This window comes from Pangasianodon hypophthalmus, chromosome 19, assembly GCF_027358585.1.
Source record: "Pangasianodon hypophthalmus isolate fPanHyp1 chromosome 19, fPanHyp1.pri, whole genome shotgun sequence".
NCBI classification, from domain to species: domain Eukaryota; kingdom Metazoa; phylum Chordata; class Actinopteri; order Siluriformes; family Pangasiidae; genus Pangasianodon; species Pangasianodon hypophthalmus.
This window is the reverse complement of record NC_069728.1, coordinates 18,532,923-18,560,096: the sequence shown is the minus strand read 5'-3', so window position 1 is coordinate 18,560,096 and position 27,174 is coordinate 18,532,923. Positions and strand designations below refer to the sequence as shown.

General features: G+C 36.7%; 2 protein-coding genes across 5 annotated transcripts in view; one reads left to right on the top strand and one right to left on the bottom strand.

The window, feature by feature from the left end:
- Positions 1–210: 210 nt before the first annotated feature.
- wdr21 (WD repeat domain 21) lies at positions 211–9,437 on the bottom strand. Its single transcript, XM_034313462.2, has 14 exons — positions 9,246–9,437; positions 9,000–9,117; positions 8,823–8,887; positions 6,688–6,845; positions 6,515–6,597; positions 5,119–5,221; positions 4,848–4,991; positions 4,498–4,547; positions 4,332–4,411; positions 2,821–2,913; positions 2,629–2,726; positions 2,151–2,330; positions 1,951–2,065; positions 211–1,582 (listed from the first exon to the last, which is right to left on the bottom strand). Exons 2-14 carry the CDS (start codon positions 9,113–9,115, stop codon positions 1,353–1,355), a joined length of 1,515 nt encoding a protein of 504 aa, XP_034169353.2. The 5' UTR covers positions 9,116–9,117; positions 9,246–9,437; the 3' UTR covers positions 211–1,352.
- Positions 9,438–10,059: 622 nt separating this feature from the next.
- Positions 10,060–27,174, top strand: part of dpf3 (double PHD fingers 3) — a 33,582-nt gene continuing 16,467 nt past the window's right edge. For all 4 annotated transcript variants that reach the window (XR_003404857.3, XM_026948162.3, XM_026948163.3 and 1 more), the window contains exons 1-3: positions 10,060–10,217; positions 20,607–20,767; positions 22,653–22,760. Coding sequence is in view for 3 of the 4 variants with exons in the window: in XM_026948162.3 (XP_026803963.1) it covers positions 10,186–10,217; positions 20,607–20,767; positions 22,653–22,760 (301 nt within the window). In the remaining variant the exon portion in view is untranslated. The remainder of the gene's footprint in view (positions 10,218–20,606; positions 20,768–22,652; positions 22,761–27,174) is intronic.

The following is a 27,174-nucleotide window of genomic DNA, read 5'->3' as shown; positions in this document are numbered from 1 at the left end:
ACCCACCTGATTGGACTAATCAGCCCTTCCTGAGTTGAAGTGTGTGTATTAGAGCAGGGGAAACACTAAAATGTACAGGACAGGGGGTTCTCTAGGGTCAGGATTGGGAACCTGTGGTCTGCACCTTTAATAGTGGATACACATTAGCACTTATAAGAGAATGCTTTAAAAAAAAAAAAAAAAACAAGAAGAAGAAGGAGCACTTGAGCATTTTAATATTTTGTTCCTTTTTTTTTAATGTGTGTTCTACATGGGCCAGGAGTATTGTTTCTTCTCAACATTTCATTGAATCTGAAAATGAGGTTAATCCTTCAATAATGAGAACTTCTTTTCTTTTATAAAGGGCAAATCAAATCAAAACCTTTTTATTAATTTTTTTAATTATTATTTTGCATTGTTTATTGCGAATACAAAAGTCACAAAAGTGTATCATTTTTCTACATAATCTCTATTTCGTTCAATGCAACACGTGTTCCGTGTTTCCGGATTCCTCTAGAAAATAATTCGATTCAACTCTAATTTATGACGCACGTTTCACCCTCACGTACAAAGCAAAGTTATTTTTCAAAACTTAATTGGAACGGAGCAGTTTTTTTTCTAGATCCACAATCCTTAACGATCCATCATTCAGTTTAAAATTGCACTTTTGGTTGGTTAAAATGCAAATCGCTTCGAGGAATACAGGTTTAACGCATCTGAAACAGGCCCAAATGTCATGTGACACCAGCTACAGGTTGATACAGTTCTGTGCAAAAGTCTTAGTCACAGGCAAAGAAATGCTGTAGAGCAAAGATGCCTTTAGAAGTAATGAAACTAAATGCTTCTATACTATAAAGCGCAGTAAACAGTAATAAATGAAACAAAGTCAATATTTAGGGTGACGATCCTTCACTTTTAAAAAAAAAAAATAAAGCAGTATCTGAGGTGCAGTGTGTGCAGTTTTATAAGGAAATGAGCTGGAAGTGTTACTGAGCATCTTGCAGAAGCAGCCACAGTTCTTCTGGAGACTTTGACTGTCGACTCGTTTCTTATTTCTGCAGCGAAACCCAGCAGCCTTCATTATGTTTTTATCTGAAAAGTGTCTCTTATGGAATCTGCTGCTTTCTTTACTGACATACAAACATTTTTCTGGAACGTTTCATTTTGTGCTGGAAAACGAATGATTGGAATCTTAAATGTTTTTGTACTGAATCAATAATGTAGAATCATAAAATAAAAATCTATAACAAAGTTTGTACTAAAAAAAAAAAAAGGCTGCCTAAGACTTTTGCACAGTACTGTATGTCAGGTGACGCGCTACAAACCAGCTTGAAGCATCGTCACTGCAGCAGCGAGTGTGTGTGAGGAGCAGCTTAGCCTTGTGCCTCGGATGCCGTCCCGTCCTGATAGTCACCGTAAGGGTAGTAATAGAGGTCATGGCAGACGGCCATCAGGAGGCCGGGAAGTCCTCTGCGGCCCCCCAGCTGTGAGGAGAAGACCACGTTGGGGATGGAGTCCTTTCCTGCAGGGTGAGGGGAGGGGATGGTCCTGAGGAGGTGGCCGTCTCGAAGACTCCACAGACGGGTGTAGCAGTCCTGACCCACTGCAAACAACAACAACAACAACATCAACAACACACTCGCACTATAATATAGGCAAGCAGGGTACCGTATCACAGCACTGTTGAATTCTGGATTCTGATTGGTCAGAAAGTCTTGATTCATTTTCTATAACAGCAGCTCTGACCGTAGTGCAGCAGTAGTGCAAATCACAGGTTTATATTAATGCGCTCATTCTGATACGCTATCGTTTCTATAGCAACAGCTCATTCACAGGGACATGTATGTTGTACATTTTTGGAAGGAGTCTCCAGTGTCAGTGCTTCGTACCAGTTAGAGGTAAAAGCTTATAATTTTGAGTTTAGGTACAGGTATTTTAATGCAGAGAAAAAAGGGACAGAGGTAAACGTACCTGCGAGCAGGAGCTCCTCTTGCTCACACAGGTGAAGAGGCAGGTAGGCGTACTCGTTGTGGTGCCCGTCATACTGCTTCACTGCCCGTCTCACACGGACGTCCCACAGCTTAATCTGAGGAGGAGAAACAAAGCAAGCGTGCACAGGTTAAATATCGATTCGCGCAGTATCGTCGTTCGATCATCATCAGTGGCGAGACCTTTCCCAGCATGTCCGCGGCGAGGAGGTAGTTCTCGTCCTGCAGCAGTCGTACGGAGGTGACGGCTGAGTCCTGATAGAAGCGGGAAGACTTCCAGCTGTGGTCCCGTCCGCGGCCTCGCTGCCGCAGGTCAATGCTGAAGATCTCGCCTGAACGGCAGCCGTTAAACAGGACCGGGGCCTTAAACACAAGAGCGCGACGATTACTACATCTAACACTGAACCGATATCAGGCAAGCGAATGACTATGTTTACATTTGCAAAAATAATCTGGAGGAACACTCTAGGTCTACAGTCAGTAATTTTATTTATTTTTATTCCTAATGAACCATCAGTCCTATTATTAACAGACTATTAGGCTGCATATAAATGTAACTGTAGAACATGAACAACCCGGAAACGACGGATCGGATCGTGATCATATTATCAGTGTGTGTGTAAACACACACGGACATCCACCTGATGCTTCTTCTACTCACTCTGAGAGCAAACTGCTGGGCCAGAACGTCACTTCCTGTGCTGTACGTCTGCCGTCGGCCCGTCACCGCATCAGTTACGATGACGCTCCGTGAAAGACCTGAATGTGCAGAAAACCGTGTAAGTGCAGCATGTAACGCACCTGAGAATGCACCTGAAATGCACCAAACACACACACACACACACACACTTACCAGTACTGAAGGTTTTATCAGCCTGTGGGTTCAGGCACCACGCACACGACCACGCTGTAGAGATCTTAAAACTGCAAAGCATCCCAGGCTGGTCTGATTACACAACAACAAGGAAGTAGTTCAGCGAAATGAAGTTTCATTTACACATTTTCTACCTTTCACTTCCTGTTAAAATATCGTCCAACTTTAAGGTACAATTCTGCCTTCAAACTCATGGGGCGGGGCCTAAAATTCAGAACAAAAAAAGATAGGCCTCTGAAGGTATCGAATGTAATGTGGCGTCTGATATCATGTGCCAGTTTTCAGCTACGCCAGAGATTTCCAAACTAGGTCACAGGGTCGTGAGAAAATAATCTCCTCTTTTGTTTTTATTCGTTTGTTTTACAAAGTAATATTACGAATACCTCTCTAACTACGAGGACAGATTTTGTTCACTACCATTTTGAAACGTTACTGGGAGTCGCAATCAAGCAAGCCACGTTTACTTTACGAGCGTACGTGCTAATTTAGACTTCTTCGCTATCCTGATACGCTGGACTAGCGAAGGAATGGACAAATTTCTACTTCTGCTTGTTCATCGGCAACACTGAGTGATTCACGTGAACATATTGAATATTAATTTACATGCATGATGGTGTGTGGCAGAGTTTTGGTACACTGGAGGGAAAAAAATAATAATAATAAGGGGAGCACACATACACACACACACACATTTCTTTGAATGCACTGAAAATGATTTGCAAGCTCCTAAGTGTGTGAAGCTGGATTAAATCTGAGTATCGCTTGTAGCTGGATGTGAATGAGATGCGCCCTTTCAAACACAACTCCTGACTCTGTGTCAAGAAACGTAAGCTTACACTTCCAGACTTCTGAGTCAGTGCAAGGAATATTTCTTTGGAATGGAAAAAAGAAAGTACGCCCTCTTGAAAGTCTCCTACAGAAAACGTCTTGAAGGCTTTAACATCTTTAACGTCTTTAACGTCTTTTAACTTTAAGTTATTGCTGCTAAAGGTGCTTCTACATGTTTCTGATTTCGAGGGTGTACTTATTTTTCCCACCTGGTTTCTGAATGCTGGTTTCCTTTTTGAGGAAAATATGACTACATATTGAAATGTGTTGTTTTGTTTTTGGTGTCACTTCTTTACAGAAGTTGGTGAGAACCACACAACTGTTATTTAGGCCCTGATAAATAAAAGCATAGAATTGAAGGAGGGTGTACTTTCTTTTTCCCCCATGACTGTAGGTTGTGCATATACACATACTGAAATATGATAAAATGTTCGAAAAGTCCTAAATTATAAATCTGGACTGAAAAAAGAAAAAAAAAAGTGTCATCGGCCCGTCTTTGTGACATGACTGAAGAACCGGCTGTGATTTGAGTCGCGCATTTACGCAAAACAACAGCATGAGCGACGTCCATTCCTCGTTAGCGACATTAACACTAATCCTAGTCCTTTGCGTTGTGGATAAACGACAAGGCAGAGACACACGTGTCGGTAGAGACGTCTCACCTGGATTGGAGTTACTGAAGAGAGACGCTGGCAGTAAACTGACGCAGCCTGGAGTCTGAGATATTCCCACCAAGCACAACCTGAGGAGACTCGTCAGGAAAACAACCCTGATCCACACAAAGCAGCGCAGGAACCGGTGAGAACCATGGAGAAGCAGAAAGGATACAGGACGTGAGAGTCTGAATGAGTCACAGACGCCCAGCACACGGAGTTCACCTGAAATAAAGAGGATCATCACGTTTCTGTATTTCCTCTAAACGTACCGAATACCTATTATTTATCCGTTTTCCTTATAGCTTTAGATTCTCTTAACTGAAGTCTGGTTGTTTGAAATGTGCTCTATAAATAACGCTTCCTTACTTTAATTAGTAGATTATATCCGCTCACGATTCAATTAATATCCTTATTAGACGATAATTTAATTCAAATGCAGGTTTCCATAACAACAGTATAGTTTATCGGAGTAAAGAGTTTAATTATCAGCCTAATTATCATCAGGGTAAGTTCCCATGTCACCTTGCGGTTAGTGAAGTACAGATTATCGCACATCTGTACAGACAGAGAGCCGTTCCTGCGGCCGCTGAAGTTCATGATGCCGTACTTGCAGCCTCCGTGCGACACGTCGTTCACCGTGAAGACGCGCTCACACGCCGAGTCCGCCTACGGAGGAACGAGCCACAGAGACGGAGGTTATGAAGGTGGACGGACATTCCAGAAATAGTTTTGTAGATTGTTTCGCTACGCGCTGATTTATGTGTAGAAGTCAGAAGCAGAGGCAGGAGCTCACCACGATGAGGCGGAAGTTGTCCGTGTTTGGGCTGCTGGAGTCGGCGCTCTGAACCTCCAGCTTGTGTCGTTTCATCTCACTGACCTTCACCTCATGGACCAGCCTGATAAACGAAACAGCATGAGGTCAATGCCACACACACACACACACACACACACACACACACCACATCACAGCACACAGACTTGAGGAATGAGGAACTTCCATGGTGTGAGCATTAATGCCTAAAAACATCATTATTTTCTCAAAACCGATATCATGATTCAGGAACAAAATAGTTTTATTACGCTTTATGTTCCTTAATGTTGAAAATAAAACATGGAGCACTGATGATTATATAAAGGTTTTAAACATCCAATCAACAAACAAACCTACATTTAATCACTTCTGAGAGGAAAACAAACTAAAACCAAATGCATTTCAGAATATACTCGGTTAAAATTCACTAAAGTCAACATGATACAAAACGTACTTTATCAGTGTGTTAATATTAAAAAAAATGATTAAGGGTCCGTGTGATAAGTGCATTAAGGACATCTTTATAAGATTAAGGGGGATTGCTCACTGATGAAGCGTTTGCTCACTGATCTGTTTTATTCACTCATCTTAGCGTTTTTTACACTATGGAAGTTTAAAGCAATAAATATATATTTTGATAAGACCTCAGTGGTCTGGACTCATTCAGTGTCCGGACAGCCTCTGCCTTTAGGATTTAGGATTAATTTTCCTCGTATTTTGCTGAAAGGAATCTAAACCAGACGTTAAAATGATCATTTATTTACTAGTAGAAACGTTCTGTTTTGCCGAACATTTTGTTTAATGTCCATTCCTAAAACTTTTACTTTTAGAGTAAAATTTGAATTTATATTATGTTTGATTGATGTCTGTCTTCTGTACAGGGAGAAAATGTATAAATAAGTTGAAGCACTGAGGACATTTTGCTGATGGGAAAATGAAGACAGAAGACATTAAAGCTGAAAGTCTACGCTTCAGTCACATCTTGACTGCTTCATTTCAAATCCATTGTGGTGGTGTACAGAGGCAAAATTACCAAAACTGTGTCACTGTCCCAATATTTATGGACCTGACTGTACGTTGGTAGATAGATAGCTAGATAGATAGATACGTTGGTAGATAGATAGATAGATAGATAGATACATTGGTAGATAGATAGATAGATAGATAGATAGATACGTTGGTAGATAGATAGATAGATAGATACATTGGTAGATAGATAGATAGATAGATACGTTGGTAGATAGATAGATAGATAGATAGATAGATAGAAAGATCTGAGTGCTCGTGCATTGTTAGCGTGGAGGAGGTATGGGAGGTAATTGCGGGTGAAATGTGATTTTCCTCCTGCAGGAAGGAGCAGTGTGTGTGTGTGATGTACCTGCAGTAGGAGCTCGGGGGAAGCTCTCCCAGGCGTCTCCTCTGCAGCAGCAGCGTGGAGTTCAGTCCGGTGCGTGGAGCTTTCTGCGCAGGATCACAGAGACATTTCAGCTCTACATACTCTCACCTCACCGTAAAACAAACGCCGCAGCGGAGCGCTCCTCCCACACTCACCTTCCTCGTCCGCTCGTCCTCGGCCAGCAGCTTCGTCCTCTTCCTCTCTCGCTCCTTCTTCTCCAGCATTTCCCTCGTTAACGGATTGCAGTTGTTGTGACCGGGCAGCAGCCGGAAGTAGCGGTTCTTCTCGGGGTCGAAGTAAAAACCGGGCAACTCTGCGAATGTGAATGAGACAAAGTTCAGCGTCAGAGGGTTAAACTCACAGAAGTCTACATCTGCTTTCACATATATAAAGGGTTTAAATGTCTGTTTGACCGCAACCCTGCTGTGTTCTCCTCCTCCTCCTCCTCCTCCTCCTCGGTGCGGTTCTTTAGATAGGCGAGAACACAGCAATCACTCAGAGCAGCATTTTTACAATGAAAAATAAGGCACATTTTTACACAGCACGGCCGTAGTTACTACCCATGAACACCACAAAACGCAATAAAATCAAACTTGGTGAAAGTTCTAACTGCTGCAGAGCGTAGAAATGAAAATCCTCACTGTGGAAATGCATGTTTATAATATTTATTAGTAATGGCATGAATCCACAAGATTCACACAGGGTTGTTATCTCAGCAAAAAAACGGTGGATCGAATATTGAAGGAAAAAAACATACAATAATAAATAACAATTTGATCCAATCCTGAAACAAATAGTAAAGAAGAAAAGACTGGAATTAGGTTTGGAAAAGATTTTTTTTTTGGGGGGACGACAACTGTAAATGTTTACATATAAAGAGACTTGTTTTTGTCTGTTAGGATTGATTTTTATTATAATTTATACTATATTTACATATATATTTATAAATATTTATACTACATTACAGTTGCAGTGTAAGTGATTTTTATGTGAAAGCTAGTTTTGTTTTTAACTCTGTATTTTTTTTGGTTTTCTTTTTTAAGTGCTTCAGTTTTTTCTTAAATCATTTTAAAGCTTAGTAGTTTTTAAAGAAAATATATGAGTTTCGGAGTAACGGTTTCAGGATCAATAAAGGGGGAAAAAAGAAAAATTGTATGTGTAATATTTACTAAATCAGTGCAAGAAAGCACCGAAATAAATGCTTCACGACCCAACACGTGTAAAATGGGCTTCACACTCAGGAAAATATTTTACATGAAAAGCAAATATGTGAACCTGAATACACCAGACTGAGTCCACAATGAAAATCTGGGATTTTTAAAAAAAAAAAAAAAAAATTAAAACAGGAAATAAACAGAAGAGTAAAATGTAGAAGAAAGATTCTGCACTATTTCTAGGTGAAGATTTCAATTCAAGTGTATTTGTGATATTGACCAAGTTAACTCAAGGTTTTCCTCGAGTATCATCTCCTCCAGTGAAGAGACGATCTAACGTGGAGTCCGTCCAGGCTTGAATGTATACATGTGTATAAATATTCTATTTTTTATTTTGCTGTTATGTAATATAATTTCTAATGAAAAATATTTGTATTAAATTAGAAAAGAATGCAAAATAATAGCATTGGGCCTCATTTATCCAGCTGAATATAAACAGATTTATTCGTAAATCGCTCATACAAGCGTTTCTGTAAGAAATATGGTTTGCATGAAAATCCTGCAAGCTCAGGAAAAAAAACGTGTGTGTAAATTTACACATAAGAAGACTAACTAATGTAAACCTCAACTTGATTGACTTTAAATAATACAACCTGCATGTATTACTGCACTTTTATATCTGGAATATACTGTGGAGTTTAAACTGATAATTTTTATTACGTTTAAAGCGTTTAGCAGACGCCCTTATCCAGAGCGACTTATAGAAGAGCTTTGGAGTCTCGATCAAAAAAAAAAAAAAAAAATCCTCATGTTAGTTCACTAGGTCAGGGACTAAGAGCACCATTGAGAGCGAGAGCATTTATTGTTTTTAATTAAAGAATATAAAAAATAAATAAAGCAAGCCAACACAAACCCATAAATTAAGACAAATAAAACTAATTATTTAATTATGACAAACACCGTAAACACACACCTCAGCTGATGGAAGATTTAGTGCTCGCTTATTATTAATATTACTATGTTTTTTACTGGCATTCAGGCTTTACCCTGAGCGCTCATTTCGTGCTCCCAGCTGGATGTGCATTTGACCTTTTATGGAGTTTTGTGGGCGTGTATGCAGGGTGATGAGAGATCACCTGGAGCAGGAGCACTGGATCTGGAGGATGAAGCGGAGTCTGATCCTGAACTTCTGTCTGATGATCTGCAAATCAGCATCACACAACAACAACATGGACATTTTAAGTGATTAATCTGAGAAACATCATCATCATCATCACATGAACATCAGATCTGTTTGATTTGGGTGTTTTTACTCAGAGGAGTCTGTTGGATGATTCCTCATACTCCAGTCAGAGCCATGATGATGATGATGATGATGAGGATGAGGATGGCGTCTGTTCCTTCTTCCTCTCCAGTTTCCTCTCTTCATTTCTGTGATATATTTACACACAAACACACAGTGAAAACACAACACGGCTAATTCACTAGCTAGCTAAACACCTAGCAAAGACAACTCTACACCTTAGCTAGCTAGTCAAGGCTAAGCAAGATTAATCTACCTTGTTATCTAGTTGCTTGAAAAGCTTGAAAATGTGTTTATTAAATATATTTTTATACGTTTGTTTCTACAAAAGTATTGTATTCAAACAGCCTACAGCTTTTTTCCCTTTTGTAAAACCTTCTTTTTAACGAGCACGTGAGATAACGCTGGTAACAAGGGCTGTGTCCCAAATCCTTCCCTTCTCCACACACACGTACACTACGTAGGGTACGAAATAATACACGCCTACACCCTACGTAGTGCACTATTTATCCAATAGGAATCAGAGTTGTTTACGAGGCAGCCGTTGGTTTCCTTGTTCTCTAGTTCCCGCCTACTCAATGTTGATTGGTGGATTTTTTAAAATTATGCATCACTTCGGAACGTGATTGGTTAGTTGCGGTGTCGGACATATTGGTTTAAAAGAGGCGCAACAAAACAAAAAACAAAAAACGACAAATTTACATAAAAGTTTTTTTTTATTTATTTATTTTTAAATATATATACTTTACACTAAATTTAGGTTGTGTAAGATTTATTAAAATGTTGCAGATTTTTAGTTGAATCCATCTTTTTAGACGCAATAATAATGTAAATCATATCAATAAAAGATTAAAAATGTAGAAAAATCTATATAATATACATATTAATTTCATTTTACAAGAGTATAAATGTCACTGTATAGATATAAACGTGCTCAAACGTGCTTTATACCAAAAAAAAAAAAAAAAAAAAAATCGTGTAACATTGTGTAAATGTATAAATGTTTATTTTTAATGGTTTTGACAGCTTGGCTAAGCCACGCCCACATCTTGAATCCTGATATTCTATTGGCTGGACGCTGAGCCTCGTATAGGTTTCTCTCTCTCTGTCTTTCTCTCTCTCTTTTCATAAGGTTCCTAAAAAAAAAAAAAAAAAAAAGTGTAAGATTTGGGTTTATTGGGTTACAGTGTGGCAACATGGCGACTGTCATTCACAATCCACTAAAAGCGTGAGTACTTTACAAACCACATGCATGCAAATACAATAATGTTACACTGTAAAAAAGAAGAAGAAGGAGAAGAAGAAGAAGAAGAAGAAGCATGCATTTTTTTTGTTTGTTTTATCTCGGGGTAGTTTATAATCGGGTCCTGTGATTATAAAGCGCTTCTGCACTGTATGCATTTATCCCATGCAGTGTAATCTGTGTGTTTGTATGATGAGTTGCATGATGAATGCATATCCTACAGCTCTGGGTTTAACCCTTGCTGCAGAATAATATGTAGAATATGACTTCTACAGACACAGAGACTTCACCTGAACCTGATATTCTCCTCCAATAATCCGATATTGTCCAGAAAATCACGCACGCGGTTTGAATGTGCGGGAATTACAGAGCGTCTGTTTAGGATTTCATGTCTGCATCATTTCTAGGAATCATGCACACATGAGAAAGTTCGTCCTCTTGGGCTGTTTTAGTAGTTATGGAAAGGGAAAGATCTCAATTTGGACCAAACTCCTTTGTTCCCCTGTGTTACAGTATGAAATGTTTATGGTTTTATGCATCCATTGATCAAATAATTGAACATCAGGACAGTTTTAATCAAATGACTTTATTCATATGATAGAATACTATCCACTGTTTTATGATATTGATCTAATGATCTAAGGTGATTAAGGGTGTGCAATTTGCAGATATATCACAACATACATAGATTAATATACCACACATACTATTATATTTAGTTTTGTGTATTTAGTTAATAATCAGAACATAATGTGTGTGTGTATATATATATATATAAATGTACAGGATGTACATATATATACATCCTTTTTCACATCCTGTACATTTATCTATTTTGTTTTTGTGTCCAAATCTATAAAATAATCAACCATGCATGTAAATCATTATAGACCGATATTATAGACTATAGATTATACTACATCTATGATATTATAGATTATAAATGATACAGTGTATTGTGTATATATATATATATATATATATATATATATATATATATATATATATATATATATATATATATATGTGTGTGTGTGTGTGTGTGTGTGTGTGTGTGTGTGTTCTGATATTTAGGTTTAGTATTTAATAAATACTAATCAAATGAAAATGAAACAACTGGTTCTGAAATATTTCATCAGTTACTTTTTACACTGAATAAGACTGAAACTATAATAACCGTTTTCTAACATTTTCAGAAATTAGAGATTTATGCTTTCTGGTTTCTTAGTAACAATGAAAACCTGCTTTTTTTGTTCTCTTTTTTGTTTTTGTATTATTAAAGTCAAGAGAGAGAACTGCTATAACGTCTATAGCATACATGAGAACCGCTGTATAACTGCTGTATAACTGCTACATAACTGCTATATAACTGCTAAAACACAGGTGACAACAGAAAATAACTTGTTTCGTGGACGTTCCATAACGTTAAATGTAACTATAAACGTATAAAATTTATATGTTGTTTTTTTAATAAACAAAAATCTTAACTGTTGGCAAATTGCAGTGGTGTAGCAGGAATAAACACTGGGGGACGTGCTGTTATAGGAAAATAATCAACATTACTCATTATTTACCTATAACAGCACCACACAGTGTTTTAATTTTTACATTAATCATACATATAGTAGATAGATATGACAGGGTATAGGTAACGAATTAAATATGTCGAGCAAAATCCACAAAGACGTGATACAGTGGCTGAGAAAATGCGTAGAGCGTAATTGTGAACATGTAGAGTGTATGTTGTAAATAATAAATATAAAATTAAGTATATGTAGTTTTACTCTCATTGGTTTCCGCTTTTCCGACGCCCCGTACATTTATCTATTTTGTTTTTGTGTCCAAATCTATAAAATTATCAACCATGCATGTAAATCATTATAGACTGATATTATAGATTACAGGTTATACTACACTAACACCGTAAAGCAGCTTCTGATAATCGGTGTTATAAATACAGATAAATAATACAGTGTTTTGTATATAACATAAATATTAAATATAGCAAATTTTAATAAGGTATTTGATTAGCTTATCATTAATTATCCCATACGTTTCCTTTATTTCATTTCAAACACGAGTAACATATGATTCAGTACATAACACTGATGCAATGTTACTAAAATTATCATTCGTAATTATATATACAGCTATATACGTATAAATATTATATTACTATATATATACAATATAAAGTATTTCTAATCCACATGACTCCTTTAAATTCTAATTGTACATAATTACATTTAACTGTGTGTAACATTACATGTGACAAATAATGTAAAAGAAAAAATGGCTGGGTGACGAGATGATATATTTATATTGCGTTAATATTAATATTTTTCAGGTGTAACGTAAAGTTAAAGCTTTACCTCTGACTGTTACAAAGCGCTCACACTGGAGACTCCTTCCCCACGTGTCCCTACATGGAACGATTAATCCGATTACGTGGAGCGTCCCTGTGAATGAACTGTTGCTATAGAAACGATAACATGTTAAAACGAGTGCATTAATATAAACCTGTGATTTGCAGCTGCACTACTGTCAGAGCTGCTGTTATAGCAAATGAATCAACACCTTCCGACCAATCAGAATCCAGAATTCAACAGCGCTGTTATCTTGCTTGTTCAAGTACCTTGATTAACTTGATTTAGAATTGTTATATGAGTCATTGTGAGTCATTATAAGCTGTGTATCATGTTTTTATAACTTGGGATAATTACTCTCAGGTTCCTCGATATGACCCAGTGAGATATCAGAGAGAATATGAAACCCCGCAGTAGAAACGTGAATGGCTTCAGCTAAACCCCTCAGGATGAGAGACGGATAGATGATGTCCTGATAAACATACGTCTACATCTTATTAGCAAAACCTGTGCTTTCACCAGTTCCATTTCCAACCAGGTCCCAGATTCTGGCTCAGACGTTGCATATGTAGATTTGTCATTGTGTGTGTGGATGTGTTGTGGGTGTGGCACTATACACACTGTGTACAAGCTACTACAGATTAGCGATATCCCAGCATCCTTCAGGGCCCATCTGTTCTGAAGAAACGCCTCCATGAGGTGTCACTCTGCAAGAGACGGAGCCCCATCTGCTCCAAAATCTGGGAGACACACACACACACACACACACACACACACACACACACACACACGGATATATTTAGGGTGTTAGGTTGTAGAGAGGTGGATGCCACACTGTCATTACACACTTTGAGCAGTGTTACCAACTTTCAGCTATTTTCTGGTTAAAAAAAAAAATCACCACAACGTAATAGTTAGCTTTTAACTACTATAGCTAATAGTTTTAAATGCAAGGTATCTCTGCTAAAAACTGTTCCTAATAGGAATTAACCTCTCTTTTTTTTTTATTAACTATTAAAATAATTCAGTACTGATGGAAAAAAATGCCAATAGAAACCAGTAAACCAATTTTTCAATAAACCAGTAAGAGTTTTTTTTTAATCAGCAGGTATAATTAGTCAATGGATAATAGTTAGCGAGCTTGCCAGTAAACTTGGCCACTGGTTACACGGTTTAATAGTTAGCCTGTAAGCTAACTGTAAGCCTGTAGTTAGCCTGTAAGCTAGCATGCCTGAGTTTTTAAATCCATGAAAGCTCTGCTAAAAAAAAAAACGCTTCCTGATGGGAATTAGCCTAATGATCTATTAACTTTAAAACATTAAAGTAGACACCCATTAACTTTTCAACCGGGATAAATTGCCGATTCTCACTTTTTAATACCATAATACTTAGCATAACATTAGCTAGCTTGTTACTGAACTTGGCTAATGTCAGCTAGCGACTGCTAGAGAAGTAACATTAGCTACTCAGCTTGCTAACTTTGGTGCAGGTCTGTGTAGCTTGCTAGCTCAGATCATTGTGCTAAATAAAAGCGTGTCGATTCTTTTGCAAATTCAGTGTGTAAGGATGTAAAGATCAGCAGAGTGTTTGCGAGGCTAACCCTTAGCCTTTATTCAGTGTGTTAGTGTGTGTAGGAGGAGAACATGACTGCTACAGGTAGTGTACATTTTGTTCCATATGTATTGAAGAGGCAGTAAGCGGGGGTTATTGGGGTTATGTTCAGGGGGGTTGAGTTGTGTGTTTGCAGGAGTTGGTTCCCTTCCCCCAGGTTGCGTGTGAGGGGTTTGATGAGGGAAATCGTCTGTCTGGATAAATCTAGTCCCACTGAAAAAAAAAAAAAACACAGAGGGGCCTGAAATCTTTGTGTATACAAGAACAACTGGGCTCTGTGCCAGTAATGAGGCTTCACAATACCGTGGCCTTTTCCTGCGTTCCTGCACATGTTTCATTTTTCTGTGACAGAGTAATAAGACTCGGACTCCAGCTCACATGGTTTCTATCAGGGGTTTACTTTTACTGTGCTCTCCCAAAGCCTCTACTGTAATAACTTACACTGCGTCCTGAACTTCCAGGAGCTGCTCCTGGACTTAACATGACAAGAAAATATATATAAACAACAGAGTGCAAAAGTTTGCACGCCCGATGGTTTTGAATAGGAGAAAAAATATATATATAGCGTGTATTATGATTTGTTTACAGTTACACAGCGTTAAAAATGAAATGCGGGTGCACACTGTGAGAAGAGCACAATCCAAAACATAAAGCAAAACTGATTATAATATAGTCTGAGGATAAGATCTGATGAAGGCAGTGTATGACGTCTGGTAGATTTACGCTACATTCGACTTACTTCGCAAGCGTGAGAGAGGTAAGAGCTTGGAATTACGTCATTATGTCAAAGTGGGGAAAAAAAAACATGGTCGCCTTCGTGTTCGTCTTTTGTTAGGCAGCTAACTATGATGGGTGATGTATATTTACTTCCTCAAAACAGTTAGAGTCAGTGTAACAGATTTAACAAGCGAATGTGTCTGTATGTTTATTGATCTAAAGATAATATGTGTATATACGATATAACTCATTTAAAGGTAAGAAGTGCTACTGTGTTTACTGCTGATGCTGTGAGCAGCCATGTTGATTTGACGTCACTTGCTGAATTCATATTTGAGGAGCCCTTCCCGAGTTCCTTCCCGAGTTCCTTCCCGAGTAGGAATTCTGAGATGGGAGGGGCCGTTTTCTTTAGTCGGAGGTCAGAAATTATTAACCTTTAGTCGAATACAGCATTAGAACAGAGACATCAGAAAGAATGAGAAGGTGAACACAAAATCATTCTGAAGTGAGTGAAGTCTGTCAACTCGGCGGCCATCGAGTAGGCTCGTGTGATATTGATTTTTCCAAACTCGTGATTTACCATTAAAAAAATTGTTACACCAGTTAATCGTCCAGATCCGACAGTATAATAATAAAAAAAAAAAAAAACAGAAAAACAAGCATTTCCTCCATTTCAGGTTTAAGGAGAGTATGGGAGCGTGTAATAATATTACCAGCTGTGCAGTCAGGAACTGCTGGATGGCAGTGGCAATCATGGAAACTCAGCTGAAGGTGTTTTTTTTTAGGTGATTCTGCATTAAATCTCAGTAACTAATCCTATCCTAGTACCCCAGTGTGGATTATTTTCCTATAACAGCCAGAAGTTACATAACCTCAAACTAAACCTACAGAGTAGCCTGACTCATGGTTGTCACTCTGTTTTTTTTCCAGGAAGAGGAATTTTTCTCACCGACTATTTTTTTTTTACATGTTCCCTATTCCGCTGGGCCGAGAATGACTGGTCACAAGGCGAATCTTATACAGTGGCTCATGTTATAGTCTGTAACCTGTTAGCACAGTCACAGTGTAAAGGTGCCTTCAGGAGTTTTTTTGCTCTTAATTTTCACCGATTTGTGTCAGACTCAACCTGAATAACTGAATAACTTATACACTGCTTTGAAGATTGGAGAAGAGCCTTTGCTTGTATGAGAGCTCCTTGTCCCTCGGGTTCCTCAGAGGTTTTTAATCAAGACACTCTTTTATTCATGAGCCCATAATCATATTCCAGTCAGCGTACGATTTAAACTCAGCATTACGCCACGCATATGGAGCACCAAAAGAACAACAGTGCTTTGAGACACATCCCTGATGCTAGTGATTATTCAGGGACTCTGAACACAACCATAAGAGCGATTTGAATATGAAAGGCTCTAACATGGCACACAGCTGAGCTTCAGGCTCGGGTCAGACTGGAACAGCAGGCACTAAACGTTTTCTCTCAAGCTGAAGTTTTCTGGTTTCCCCTGCTGTAAATAAAGCCCTGACTTTCTCCTGCTCTGTGAAATATCACAGATTGCTGCAGCTCTTTAGGGCACATAGCTTCCTGTTTATTCTCCGTATTTGTCTGGAGTTTATACAAGCTTTGACATTCTGTAAGATAATAATAATAATAATAATAATAATAATAATAATAATAATATGTCTGAGAGAGGATTTTAATTGCAAGATAAATTTGAATCTTACAATAATAACAACAATAATAATAGCTAAAAACATTTTCTCACTTTAGCATGTCCTTAGCTTTTATTGTTTTTACTGGCACATTATTTTAATTACTGTACTATTGTACTTTTTTTTTTACATTTATTATACATATTATCTTTTATCTATCTTATTATGCATATTATCTTGCACTTTTTATTATTTGCTATTGCCTTCTTATTTTGGACTACATTTTTAACTTTATTTATTTATTTATTTATTTATTTACTACTTTATTAAATTTATTTATGTTTTGTTTAATTTCACACTGTAAAGCATTTTAAGCTATGCTTTAAATATTTTAAAGGCATTTTAAATATATGAAAAGGTATATAAATAATAATAAAAATATTATTATTATTATTATTATTATTATTATTATTATTATTATTATGTTTTTTCAGTGTGAAGTAAAAAAAAATAGTAAAATAGGCTAATAATAATATTGCAATAAATTATACCATTTACATGAAAAAGTATATAAAAATATTAAATATATCATCTAAAAATATATAATAAAAAGGGTATAAATAATTTAAAAAATATGTAAAAAATTAAAATTAAATAAATTAAATAAATAGTTAAAATAATTATGATGTGCCAGTAAATGCGCCAGTAAAAATATGGGAAATATATAAAAGCAAGTTAGTCGTTGAAGTAAAAAACTATATAAAGGGGTTAGATTGCAGATTGACAGAAGTATAAACACTTTCGAGAATGAGAGCTCGGGGACGCGGGTCAGGGACGTGAGAACAGATCACGGCTGTCACACAGGTCACGTGTTACCTTACGTGAGCTTACACAGCACTTTGTCTTCTCTGCTTTCCGTTGCCTGCAGTTTCCTCAGATAAAAGGAGCATTTCAATAGACAGCGTGATATAATGCACACAGGAAATCTGGACATGGCATAGGAAGTCAAAAAAAAAGAGGGGGTTTAATGTAAAAGGCTCAAGAGGAACTCGTTCACTTTGATAAAATATGTTTATGTTTGACATATTTGCGTGCAAAACAAAGCATAGGAAGAATTATGAAGTGTAGCCACAAATTCCTTGGATTAATTTTCTATAACAGCAGCTCTGAGTGTAGTACTGAGAGGAACATAAATCACACTTCTAATACCTTATCGTTTCTATAGTAACAGCTCATTCACAGGGACTTGTTCTGAGGACGCACCACATAATCTAACCTTAACAATAAATAGATTTTAAAAAAGTGTCATTATTATTTCACAAAGAAAAATGTAGAACCTTTGATATGGGGAGGTTTTCTGTTTGGAGATGTTTATGTAACGTTTATGGAAGGAGTCTCCAGTATCAGCACTTTGTCTTCAGGACAGAGGAGTTTACGCGACTTTGCAGTTTCTCGGTAATGTGACAAGCTGCGATTTTTTGTCTTATTAACTTCTAGAGAGAGAAAAAAGAGACGCTGGTGAGGGAACGAGTGTTTATAGCTGCTATAAGATAAGTGAGAACAGGAACTAACTTGTTTTGCACAACATGTAAATGTAACTATAAATGGATAAAAAGCATCACATCATTCTTTAATAAAGAAACATTGTAATCATTGGTAAATTGCTTGGGTATAAGAGGAATAAAAGACTTTGGGCCATGCTGTTACAGGAAAATAATCAGCTTCGGGGTTGTAACAGTGCATTGGGATGCATCACACCACCCCATGGTGGATTATTTTCCTATAAGAACACAGCATGTTGTGTGTTATTCCTTACATATTATCTTTATCTTCCAGAAACGCTCTCCTGTCTTCTTACCTGTTTCCGCTCAGACTCGTTTTCTCTCAGTTTCTCTCTCTGAACACTGAGGTTCTTTGTGTCACATCGCCATGTGGCACTTTTTCCTCTTTGTCCACTTCAACATTCCTCATGTATCTGCTGATATAATAAACACTCACAGTAGCGCAGTGTTCATTTTGCTGATGAGACCCAGAAAGCTTTAACTTTCAAAAACAAAACTAAATTAAAAATCATCCTTCTACTCAAAATATCTGCGAGAATGCAGTAACATTTTCCTCAGTGAATAAAGAATAAAGAAATTTGATCAAATCTGAAGCAGGTGACTGGACAAAGCTGGAAGTTTTTCCTGTCGTATTTGCACACTTACTTCACAAAGATGATGATTATACAAGGGAATGAATCATGACACGATTGTGCGCCATGTAAAGAGTCAGTAACAAGGATATCTCTCCCGGACGTGACTCTCTCTCTCTATGATCTGTGTATGAGTGCTAACGCTTCATAGTTGGAGAAAGATGCATGCTGTCAGACTCCTTCCTTGGTTTGGTAACATTTCAACCTTTCCACTACAGTGAGAAAATCAAAAGAAAGTGATTGAATTAAGTATGACTTAGTACTGTAACATGAGATCAGCTTCTTAACAATATTGGCTCTTGGTTTGGAAATTAGGTTTTCTTCGTAAAATTGGTTTCCTCGACTTTTTGGAAAATGTACAGCTTGTTAGTAAAGGTAAAATATTAGTGAAAGTTTGTTTTTTTAAGCCTAATAAGTCAGAGAGTCATGTGACCTAACAAAATATAAAATGTTTATTCTAAGTGGTCAGTTTTATTGTCATTTTGGAGCTTTATAACTAATACTTGATACCAGAAAATAGTATTTCAGTGGGTTTTCTGTGTAGTTAAAGCTTCGTGTTTCCTAAATATGTTCTAGTTTGGACCCGGTACTGATAGGGAAACTCTGTGTAAGGTTCTACATGATTTTGTTGTTATTTTGCTTCAATTCTCCCCTGCCTTTTTTTTGGTTATTGGTTTCCTGTGTTATCTATATCACCTGCATGCCTTTACGTGTTACTCACGTTATGTTGCACAGCTTTGCGTGTTCATATTTCTCACCATTTAGATATCTAGCTGTAGTATCTTCATTCTATGTAAATATTCTTCGTTCTGTGGTAATTGTATTTACATTGCATTGAATCCTTTTTTGCATTTGTATCCAGTGTTTCATTTACTGTTGTGTTTCGAGTCCTTGACTCCTTTTTCTATGAATGTACGAGCCAAAAGTACGGATTGAGATAATTCTGTGATTTTCCTTGCATGGTTATATTTATTATTGAGGTCTTATAGTTATAAGTCTGAAGTATTTGATAGGGGTATAACAATACACTCTGGTCACGATTCAATTCAATTTGATTCTCAGAATATTTGGAACAAAATTTGAATGAAGAAAAATGATGACTGAAAAGACTCCTTTTAAAAAATTCTGAATCATAAACAATGCAAAACAATGCGCATTTTTGCTAAACTAAATAAATCAAAAATTGCTACGAACAGAGGTTAAAAATTGTAAACAAAATGTACTACAGGTTCACCATATTTTAAAAATAAATAAATAAATTGATAAATTCTCTCAAAAATTTTACTGAATAAACAAAGTATCTGACCTGGGAAAATGATCGATTGAAACAGCGCCTAAGACACGCGATATCAGTGTCACATCGTTATATCGTCCAGCTCTAATTGCCATGGCGTCAATAAGGAACCAGTATCTGGTACCTTTATTTTTAATAGTTTAAGCCGTAATATTATCGTAGTTAAATATTTTTACAACATCCTGATGTGTTCATATTGCCATGTGTAATACAAACATCAGAGTTGATAGGAAATGAAACCTTGGCTTAGGTGACAGCATTCATTCTTCTAAATATAGCAGTGAGAAACTAACCCCGTCCCAATATGGCTTTAATGAAACTGAATTTTAATGGAGAATTTACCGTTGTTCTTCTTTCGGCTGCTCCCATTAGGAGTCATCACAGCGGATGACCTGGAAATATAACTGATGAATGATATTTTCATATATTTTCTGAAACCGATCAACATTAACAGATGATCTCCAGGCTATGTGTTGTTTTTTACCTTTAAACCCTCTTCTGATTTGACTCGAGGTTCATGCCGTTATCCATCTCCTCCTCAGTCTCGGAGATCAGTTCTATAAGGAGGCAATCGAGCACTGTCGCAGCTACAACACCCGTCTGTGTGCCGAGCGCAGCGTCCGAATGCCGTTTCTGGACTCACAGACGGGCGTGGCTCAGAACAACTGCTACATCTGGATGGAGAAGCGACACAGGGGGCCAGGTACATGAACCATAAAAAAAAATTACCTCTAATTAAAATTAGCTATTGACATGAGCTAAAATTAGCTATACACAACCTCCCAAGATTTCTTTAAAGTCTCCCTGAATATTAAAAGCATTAAGCTAAAATTTGCACAACAGTACATTGTTTAATATGTTATAAGTACACTGGAAACAACAAAACTGGCCTTGGAACATCTGTACATCTTTATTCTCATTAAAAATACCAGGTTCTATATATATATGTATATATATAAACAGGACAGCTAGCTTCAGTATCAGTATCAGTAGCTTGAGTATCAGTTTATATCATAATATTCTCACAAATTTATTTAATAGCAGGTAAAAGCTATAAAAACCATAATGTTACCATGATTAACAACCATGATTTTGTTCCTCACTAACATTAACTAGCATAGCGAGCAAGCTTTGCACGCGAGCTCTGTGGCTCAAAGTTTCCAGGTCCCACATTGTCCTCCTCTAATAATTTGCATATGGAACGTGATTCGTCCACTAACTGAGCTCATATGTACTGTAGCTCCGCCCCCGAGTCAGTTTTATGCAGAAGTAATGAGAATATCTTGTTTAAATGAAAAAAAAAAATTAAATTTGAAACTTTATGTTAACAACTTTTACCCAAACACCTTATGTAATCTATATAATTAGAATCAGCGTCCAAGTGTCCGATCATTTAAACGTCGTGTTTTTGAGTTCGGGGCTAATTTAAGGCATCATATGTGTTGTTAACTGTCATGGGATCGAGACGGAGGTGGATACAAGTGCAGGTATACATTTATATTAATTAAACAAGAGATTTACTTGATTTGTAACTGAAAGGCACAAGTGTAAGTTTTGGTCTATTATTTAAAAATGTGCATCTGTGCCAGGATACTTTAGACCAAAATCTGACTGCTTCTGCCATGAAGTTACGACTGGATGGATTTATTATTATTATTTTATTAATTTTTTTTTACAAGATCATGTCCATAATTGGTCATGTACAAATCTAAATCAAAAGAGAAATGGTTGTAACTGACGTTTCAGTCACTGAAGTTGCAATTGTGGGGTGCCAATAATTTTAAGACCAGCCTATACACTCTTATTTTGTGTCTCTCAACCATTTCTATGTTGATTTGGATGTATGTTTATGATAATTATCTTGTTAAAACCTCCATCCACTCGTAACCTCATGGCTGAAGAAGCCAGGTTTTGGGCTAAAATATCCTGGAACTGATGAAAGTTACTTTTACCTTTTCATCATACCTTTTTATCATCTTTTATAAAGGGTGCCAATAATTCTGGAGGTCCTTGTAAATCTGCTTCATATAAAATGAACAGGTTGTAATTGACTACACTCTATTAACTCGGTTAAACTTGCTTTGCTGATTTACCTGAGTCACTCATATGAAATATGAATATATTATATATATCCTTAGTGATTAGATTATGAATTTAATTTAATTGAAATATTTTTTGAATGTGGTTCGAGTCACGAGGAGCTGTCGCAGCAGTCGGAGCTAAAGCGAACCGCGCAGCTCAGAGCCGGACACAAATAGAAGGCAAATCTAGCTACAGAGTCTTAGACACACCCTGTAGTTTGTGGTGAACCAGTGTTTATTGCATGTTTTTATTTAACTTATTTAGGGTTTATCTGTCCTTTCTCTCTCTCTCTCTCTCTCTCTCTCTCTCTCTCTCTCTGTTGGTCTATGTCTCTCGCCCTCTCTCTCCTACTGCCACCATCTGTTTCTACTGAAGTCTAAAATGTCCCAAGTCGTGTTTTGTTGCTATTTGAGTGATGCATAATCAGACGTTTGTACGTGCTTAATATTTGTTTTACACACACCCCTCATATGTGTGTGTGTGTGTGTGTGTGTGTGTTGGCTCAGGACTGGCTTCGGGTCAGATGTACACGTACCCCGCCCGCTGTTGGAGAAAGAAGAGGCGACTACATCCGCCAATCGACCCTCAGCTCAGACTGTGTGAACTCAGGCTTGGTATGTGAACAACACAAGCTTTCCCTCTGTCTCTCTCTCTCTCTCTCTCACACACACACACACAAACACACACACGCTCCCTCCCACGCTGTACACCTTGGCTTCATATTTCCTCCTTGTCTTTTTCTCTCATTCCTTTTCTCCATGGTCATTTAAAGGCTGTAGTCCTGGCCCCATCTGGCTCTTATTACCCTTCTCCGTGTCTCTCTCTCGGTCTCTGTGCCCTGCTTGGGCCCCTTAAATCACTAGTCCGTGCAGCATTAGAGTGGAAGTGAGGCTTGGTGTTGGTGCTGGTGTTTTTTTTTTTTTTTTTTTGCATGGCGGTGATGTGGGGAGTGTTGACAGAGGAGAGAAGGAGAGAAGGAGAGCTTAAGGAACTCGATAACTGAGGAATAAAGGACCGTCTGTGTCCGCAGGAAACCCATGGCATTGTTTTCTCGGCTCTCACGCACTATTTAATACTGCACTTTTCTCACAGAGTGTCTCACCATATCCAAGAACTGAGTTTTTTCAAAACATTGAGGAAAGTTAGTGTATAAAATTTCTCAAGTACAATTTTCCTGACCCAGCCCAAATAACTACTTATGTCCGAGCAGTAAAACAGTGACTCATAGTGAATTATACAGGAATACTTTTACATTTATACACAGATAGTTTACATTTGATGATTTGCGTGGTCTTATGTCAGTCTGTTGAAGTCTAATAAACTGCAGAAACTCACAAATTCTGTATAAACTGTATAAATCCAACCATAATGCGGTAAATTGAGTAAGGAATAAAACCCCCCATGCCATGCTGTTACAGGAAAACAATCAATGACACAGTATTGTAATCCTACATCAGCATGTCCTGGAGTGCTTTTATTCCTCTTATACCAGCAACTTGCCTTTGATTATAATTTTTAATTTGTTGAAGGACGTCATACTTTAGATCCATTTATAACAAGTTAGTTCTTGTTCTCGCTTACGTTATAGCAGCTATAAACCGTCGTTCCCTCACCAGCCTCTCATGTTTTCCTTCTTGAAGTTAATAAGACAAAAAAGAAAAACGCAGCTTGTCATGTTACAGAGAAACCGCAAAGCATAAACTCATCTGTCCTGAAAAAAGAAAGTTTACAGCTTTACCTCTGACTGTTACAGACACTGACACTGCGTTTTTTTTTTGTTTTACAGAAAACTTCACCATATCAACGATTACACGCGTTTTTTGGCGTCCGCTGTACAAGTCACTTTGAACAAGCTGTTACTATAGAAACGATAACGTATTAGAAAGAGTGCATTAATTATAAACCTGTGATTTGCAGCTGCACTACTGTCAGAGCTGCTGTTATAGAAAATGAATCAACACCAATCAAAATGACCAATCAGAATCCAGAATTCAACAGTGTTGTGCTATAAAAGTAGGATATACATGCACTGGCGTTTGACAAACATTTAAAGAGTCATGCAATATCCGTCATTTCTGATACTGATAATATCAAGGTTAATATCGGACGATTTTATTGGCCAGGAGATGTATCCTCAGGTCTTAATTACTACTCCAGAAGAACAGGATTAGGTATGGGTGTATGCGTGTAAAGAAAAATATGATTCGAATTGGAGAAAAAAAAAACAGTCCAACAGTCTATAAGGCTGCCTTGGCTTACAAGCCATGATTAGCTTTGAGTCGAAAAGGAAACTAGCTTAGAACTGAGACTGCTGTTGATTCGCTCACGCGTATATGTGTTAGAAAGAGACAGCTTTGATTGAATTTCTTTCAGTGATGTAAGGACATAGACAACCCACGAAGTTGTTTCACGAGTGTTAATCCCACGAGTGGTGGGATTAAAGAATGACACGACGCACTTATTATCAGTTTATTGTTACATTTAATGGTGTGAATCATTAGTTCCTGTTCTCACTCACGTTATAGCAGCTACGTATAAGCAGGCGTTCCCTCACCAGCCTCTCTTTTATTTTTTTCATTTTGAAGTTAATAAGATGAAAAAACACAGTTTGTCATGTCACAGAGAAACCGAAAATGCGTAAAACTCCTCTGTCCCGAAGACTTTCAGGTTGTGGAAAATGTAAATTTAACTGAACACTATGTAAAAAGGTGTATAGCGTCTCGTCAGAAAGAGAGAGCGATTCTCAATAGCAGATGTGTGATGTGTAAAGACTCTGGAGCTGGACACCGTCCCTATGTTTCTCTAAGTGCTGAAACTCAGTCTTAAATTTCAGTCGAGGGACTCTGAGAGAGTTTGATCTCCTCTGCCATTACATACACGATCGCTGTTCAAACAGCTCGCACTGTACAAAAACATGGTTCTACTTAAAATACCAAAGCAGTCAGCTGTACAGTGCTTTAACTCCGTGAGCTCAGTTTATGGAGGGTTTTTTTCCCTCATAATGAGTCCCGTAAGTGTTCCCAGCCCCTTTAACAACTCCACTGCCCTCGTTATTAAGGTTCCTCAAATAATAAAACCTCTACTTTGACACTGGAGCTGAGTAAACATGGGGATTTTTATCCTGTATACTGTATTTGTGCCTCTGTTACTCGTTAAACCCCTGAGCATTCTCTCCAGTACAGAACCACTTGAGAAACCGTTTGAGAAAAAGCAAAGAATTTGTACTTATTTTTTCCAAAATATTCCTTTAAAAAGCATTTGGCGCTATCTTTTCCTGACCTGCCCGGCTGAGAGGAAGTCGTTATTGTTGTGTCTACAGGTTTCCAGGAAAAGGTCCAAGTTCCTGGATGTGTTTCTCAGGAATTACAATCACATGCACGTATAAGTAAAACTGTGTATTATTATTATTATTTAAGCAAAAATAATACTATTATAGTATAATTTCAATACTAGTTATACAGTGTTATATAGTGTATTATAATAGAAATTGACATGTTTGTATGTTATAATTAAAAAAGTATAATCCTTTAAAATTAGATTAAAACAGATCATTTTTTATTTGAATTGAATTTTTTAAAATTTTGTATGTAATTTTTTTTAGCTCATCACAGAACTTAATACTTTAATTTAATTTAAATGTAATTTAATAGAGAAACAGATTTAAATAATAAAAATATATTGTTATTTTTATTCATATTATTATATAATTATTTAAGTGGTTAAACAATAATAATATGCAGTTGTACTTACTGTCTATGAGTGTATATATATATATATATATATATATATATGTAAGTTCTTCATCTTAAAGCATATTTTTTTTTCGGAAAATTTGATGAATTATTTATTAACTGAAGTAAAACTAATAGAAACTAAAGTAAACTTCCATTAGTGAAAATGTTAATTTATTTATTTTTTTCAAATTAATGACAAACAAACGTTTCTCTCAGAATTTAATTTTCTTGGAAAATTAAAAATTTGCTATTTTTTGTACTGACAAAGTAATCCAAAACAAATGAAGAAACAAAATTTATATTAAAAATATGTGGACTTTTGCACGGTTCTGTATATCCAAAGACATACAGAGAAACTAGTTCATAAGATATGCTGAAATGTCTATATTTATATTTTTAATAATACTACAGTATATGTTGTAATACAGTACGTATCACAGTATTTAGTTTTGCTACAGGATTTAAAAAAAAGTTATTACAATTATTGGAGCTATTATTATTATTATTATTATTATTACTATTATTAGTGGTTTTTTATTTTTAATTTTTGCAGTGTTAAAGTATTTATTAAAGGAAATGGAGGAAATTTTTTTAATTAATTGCGCAAAAATAGAGTTATAAAAACATGCTACTTGGCAATACAGTACTTTTCACACAGAAAAGTGAATCGTGATATTAATGCAGCTGAGTGAAAAAGTTTGTACACCCTTAGAACAAAGAACTTTACACAAACAAGATGTTTGTGGTGCTTGTTTTTACAAAAGTTACTTCATTATCACAAGTAACAAAAGAACAACACAGTGTATGTTAATATATAATTAGTAAAAAAAAAAAAAAAAAGTGATGTAAATACTGTATAAGCATGTCTTTATACCTGTCTCTATAACTGTCTTATAACCCCGTCTAACCTCTTCAGTACCTTGCGGAGCAGCTTTAGCGCTCGTCTCAGCTGTTATTTGTATTTATTTCATGATTTGTGTGCAGTAATCTTGATAAATGATTGTTAAACATTGTTAAAAAATTATAGGTTATTTTATTAACATGCTTATTTTTCACAAAAATACATTATTTTTTCATCAGTATTTAATCCATGAAACATACTTTGAGATTTTGGCCTTTGACAGTGAAAAAAAGAAACATTTAAGATATTAATCATTTCATATTGTGCCGCTAGAGAGAGAGAGTTCAGTTGTATCTCTGTATCATTAGTACATTAGTACACGTCATTATTGTTATCATCTGTGTGTTTTATGATCAGGGAGTCAGAGCTGAGCTCAGAGTGACATACAGAGGT

Coding starts and splice junctions, on each gene's coding strand:
- wdr21 (XM_034313462.2), bottom strand. CDS start 9,115: ATGAAGAGAGGAAACTGGAGAGGAAGAAGGAACAGACGCCATCCTCAT. Junction 6,846..8,822: donor ATCCAGTGCTCCTGCTCCAG/GTGATCTCTCAT, acceptor TCACATTCGCAG/AGTTGCCCGGTTTTTACTTC. Junction 1,583..1,950: donor AGAGGAGCTCCTGCTCGCAG/GTACGTTTACCT, acceptor TGTTGTTTGCAG/TGGGTCAGGACTGCTACACC.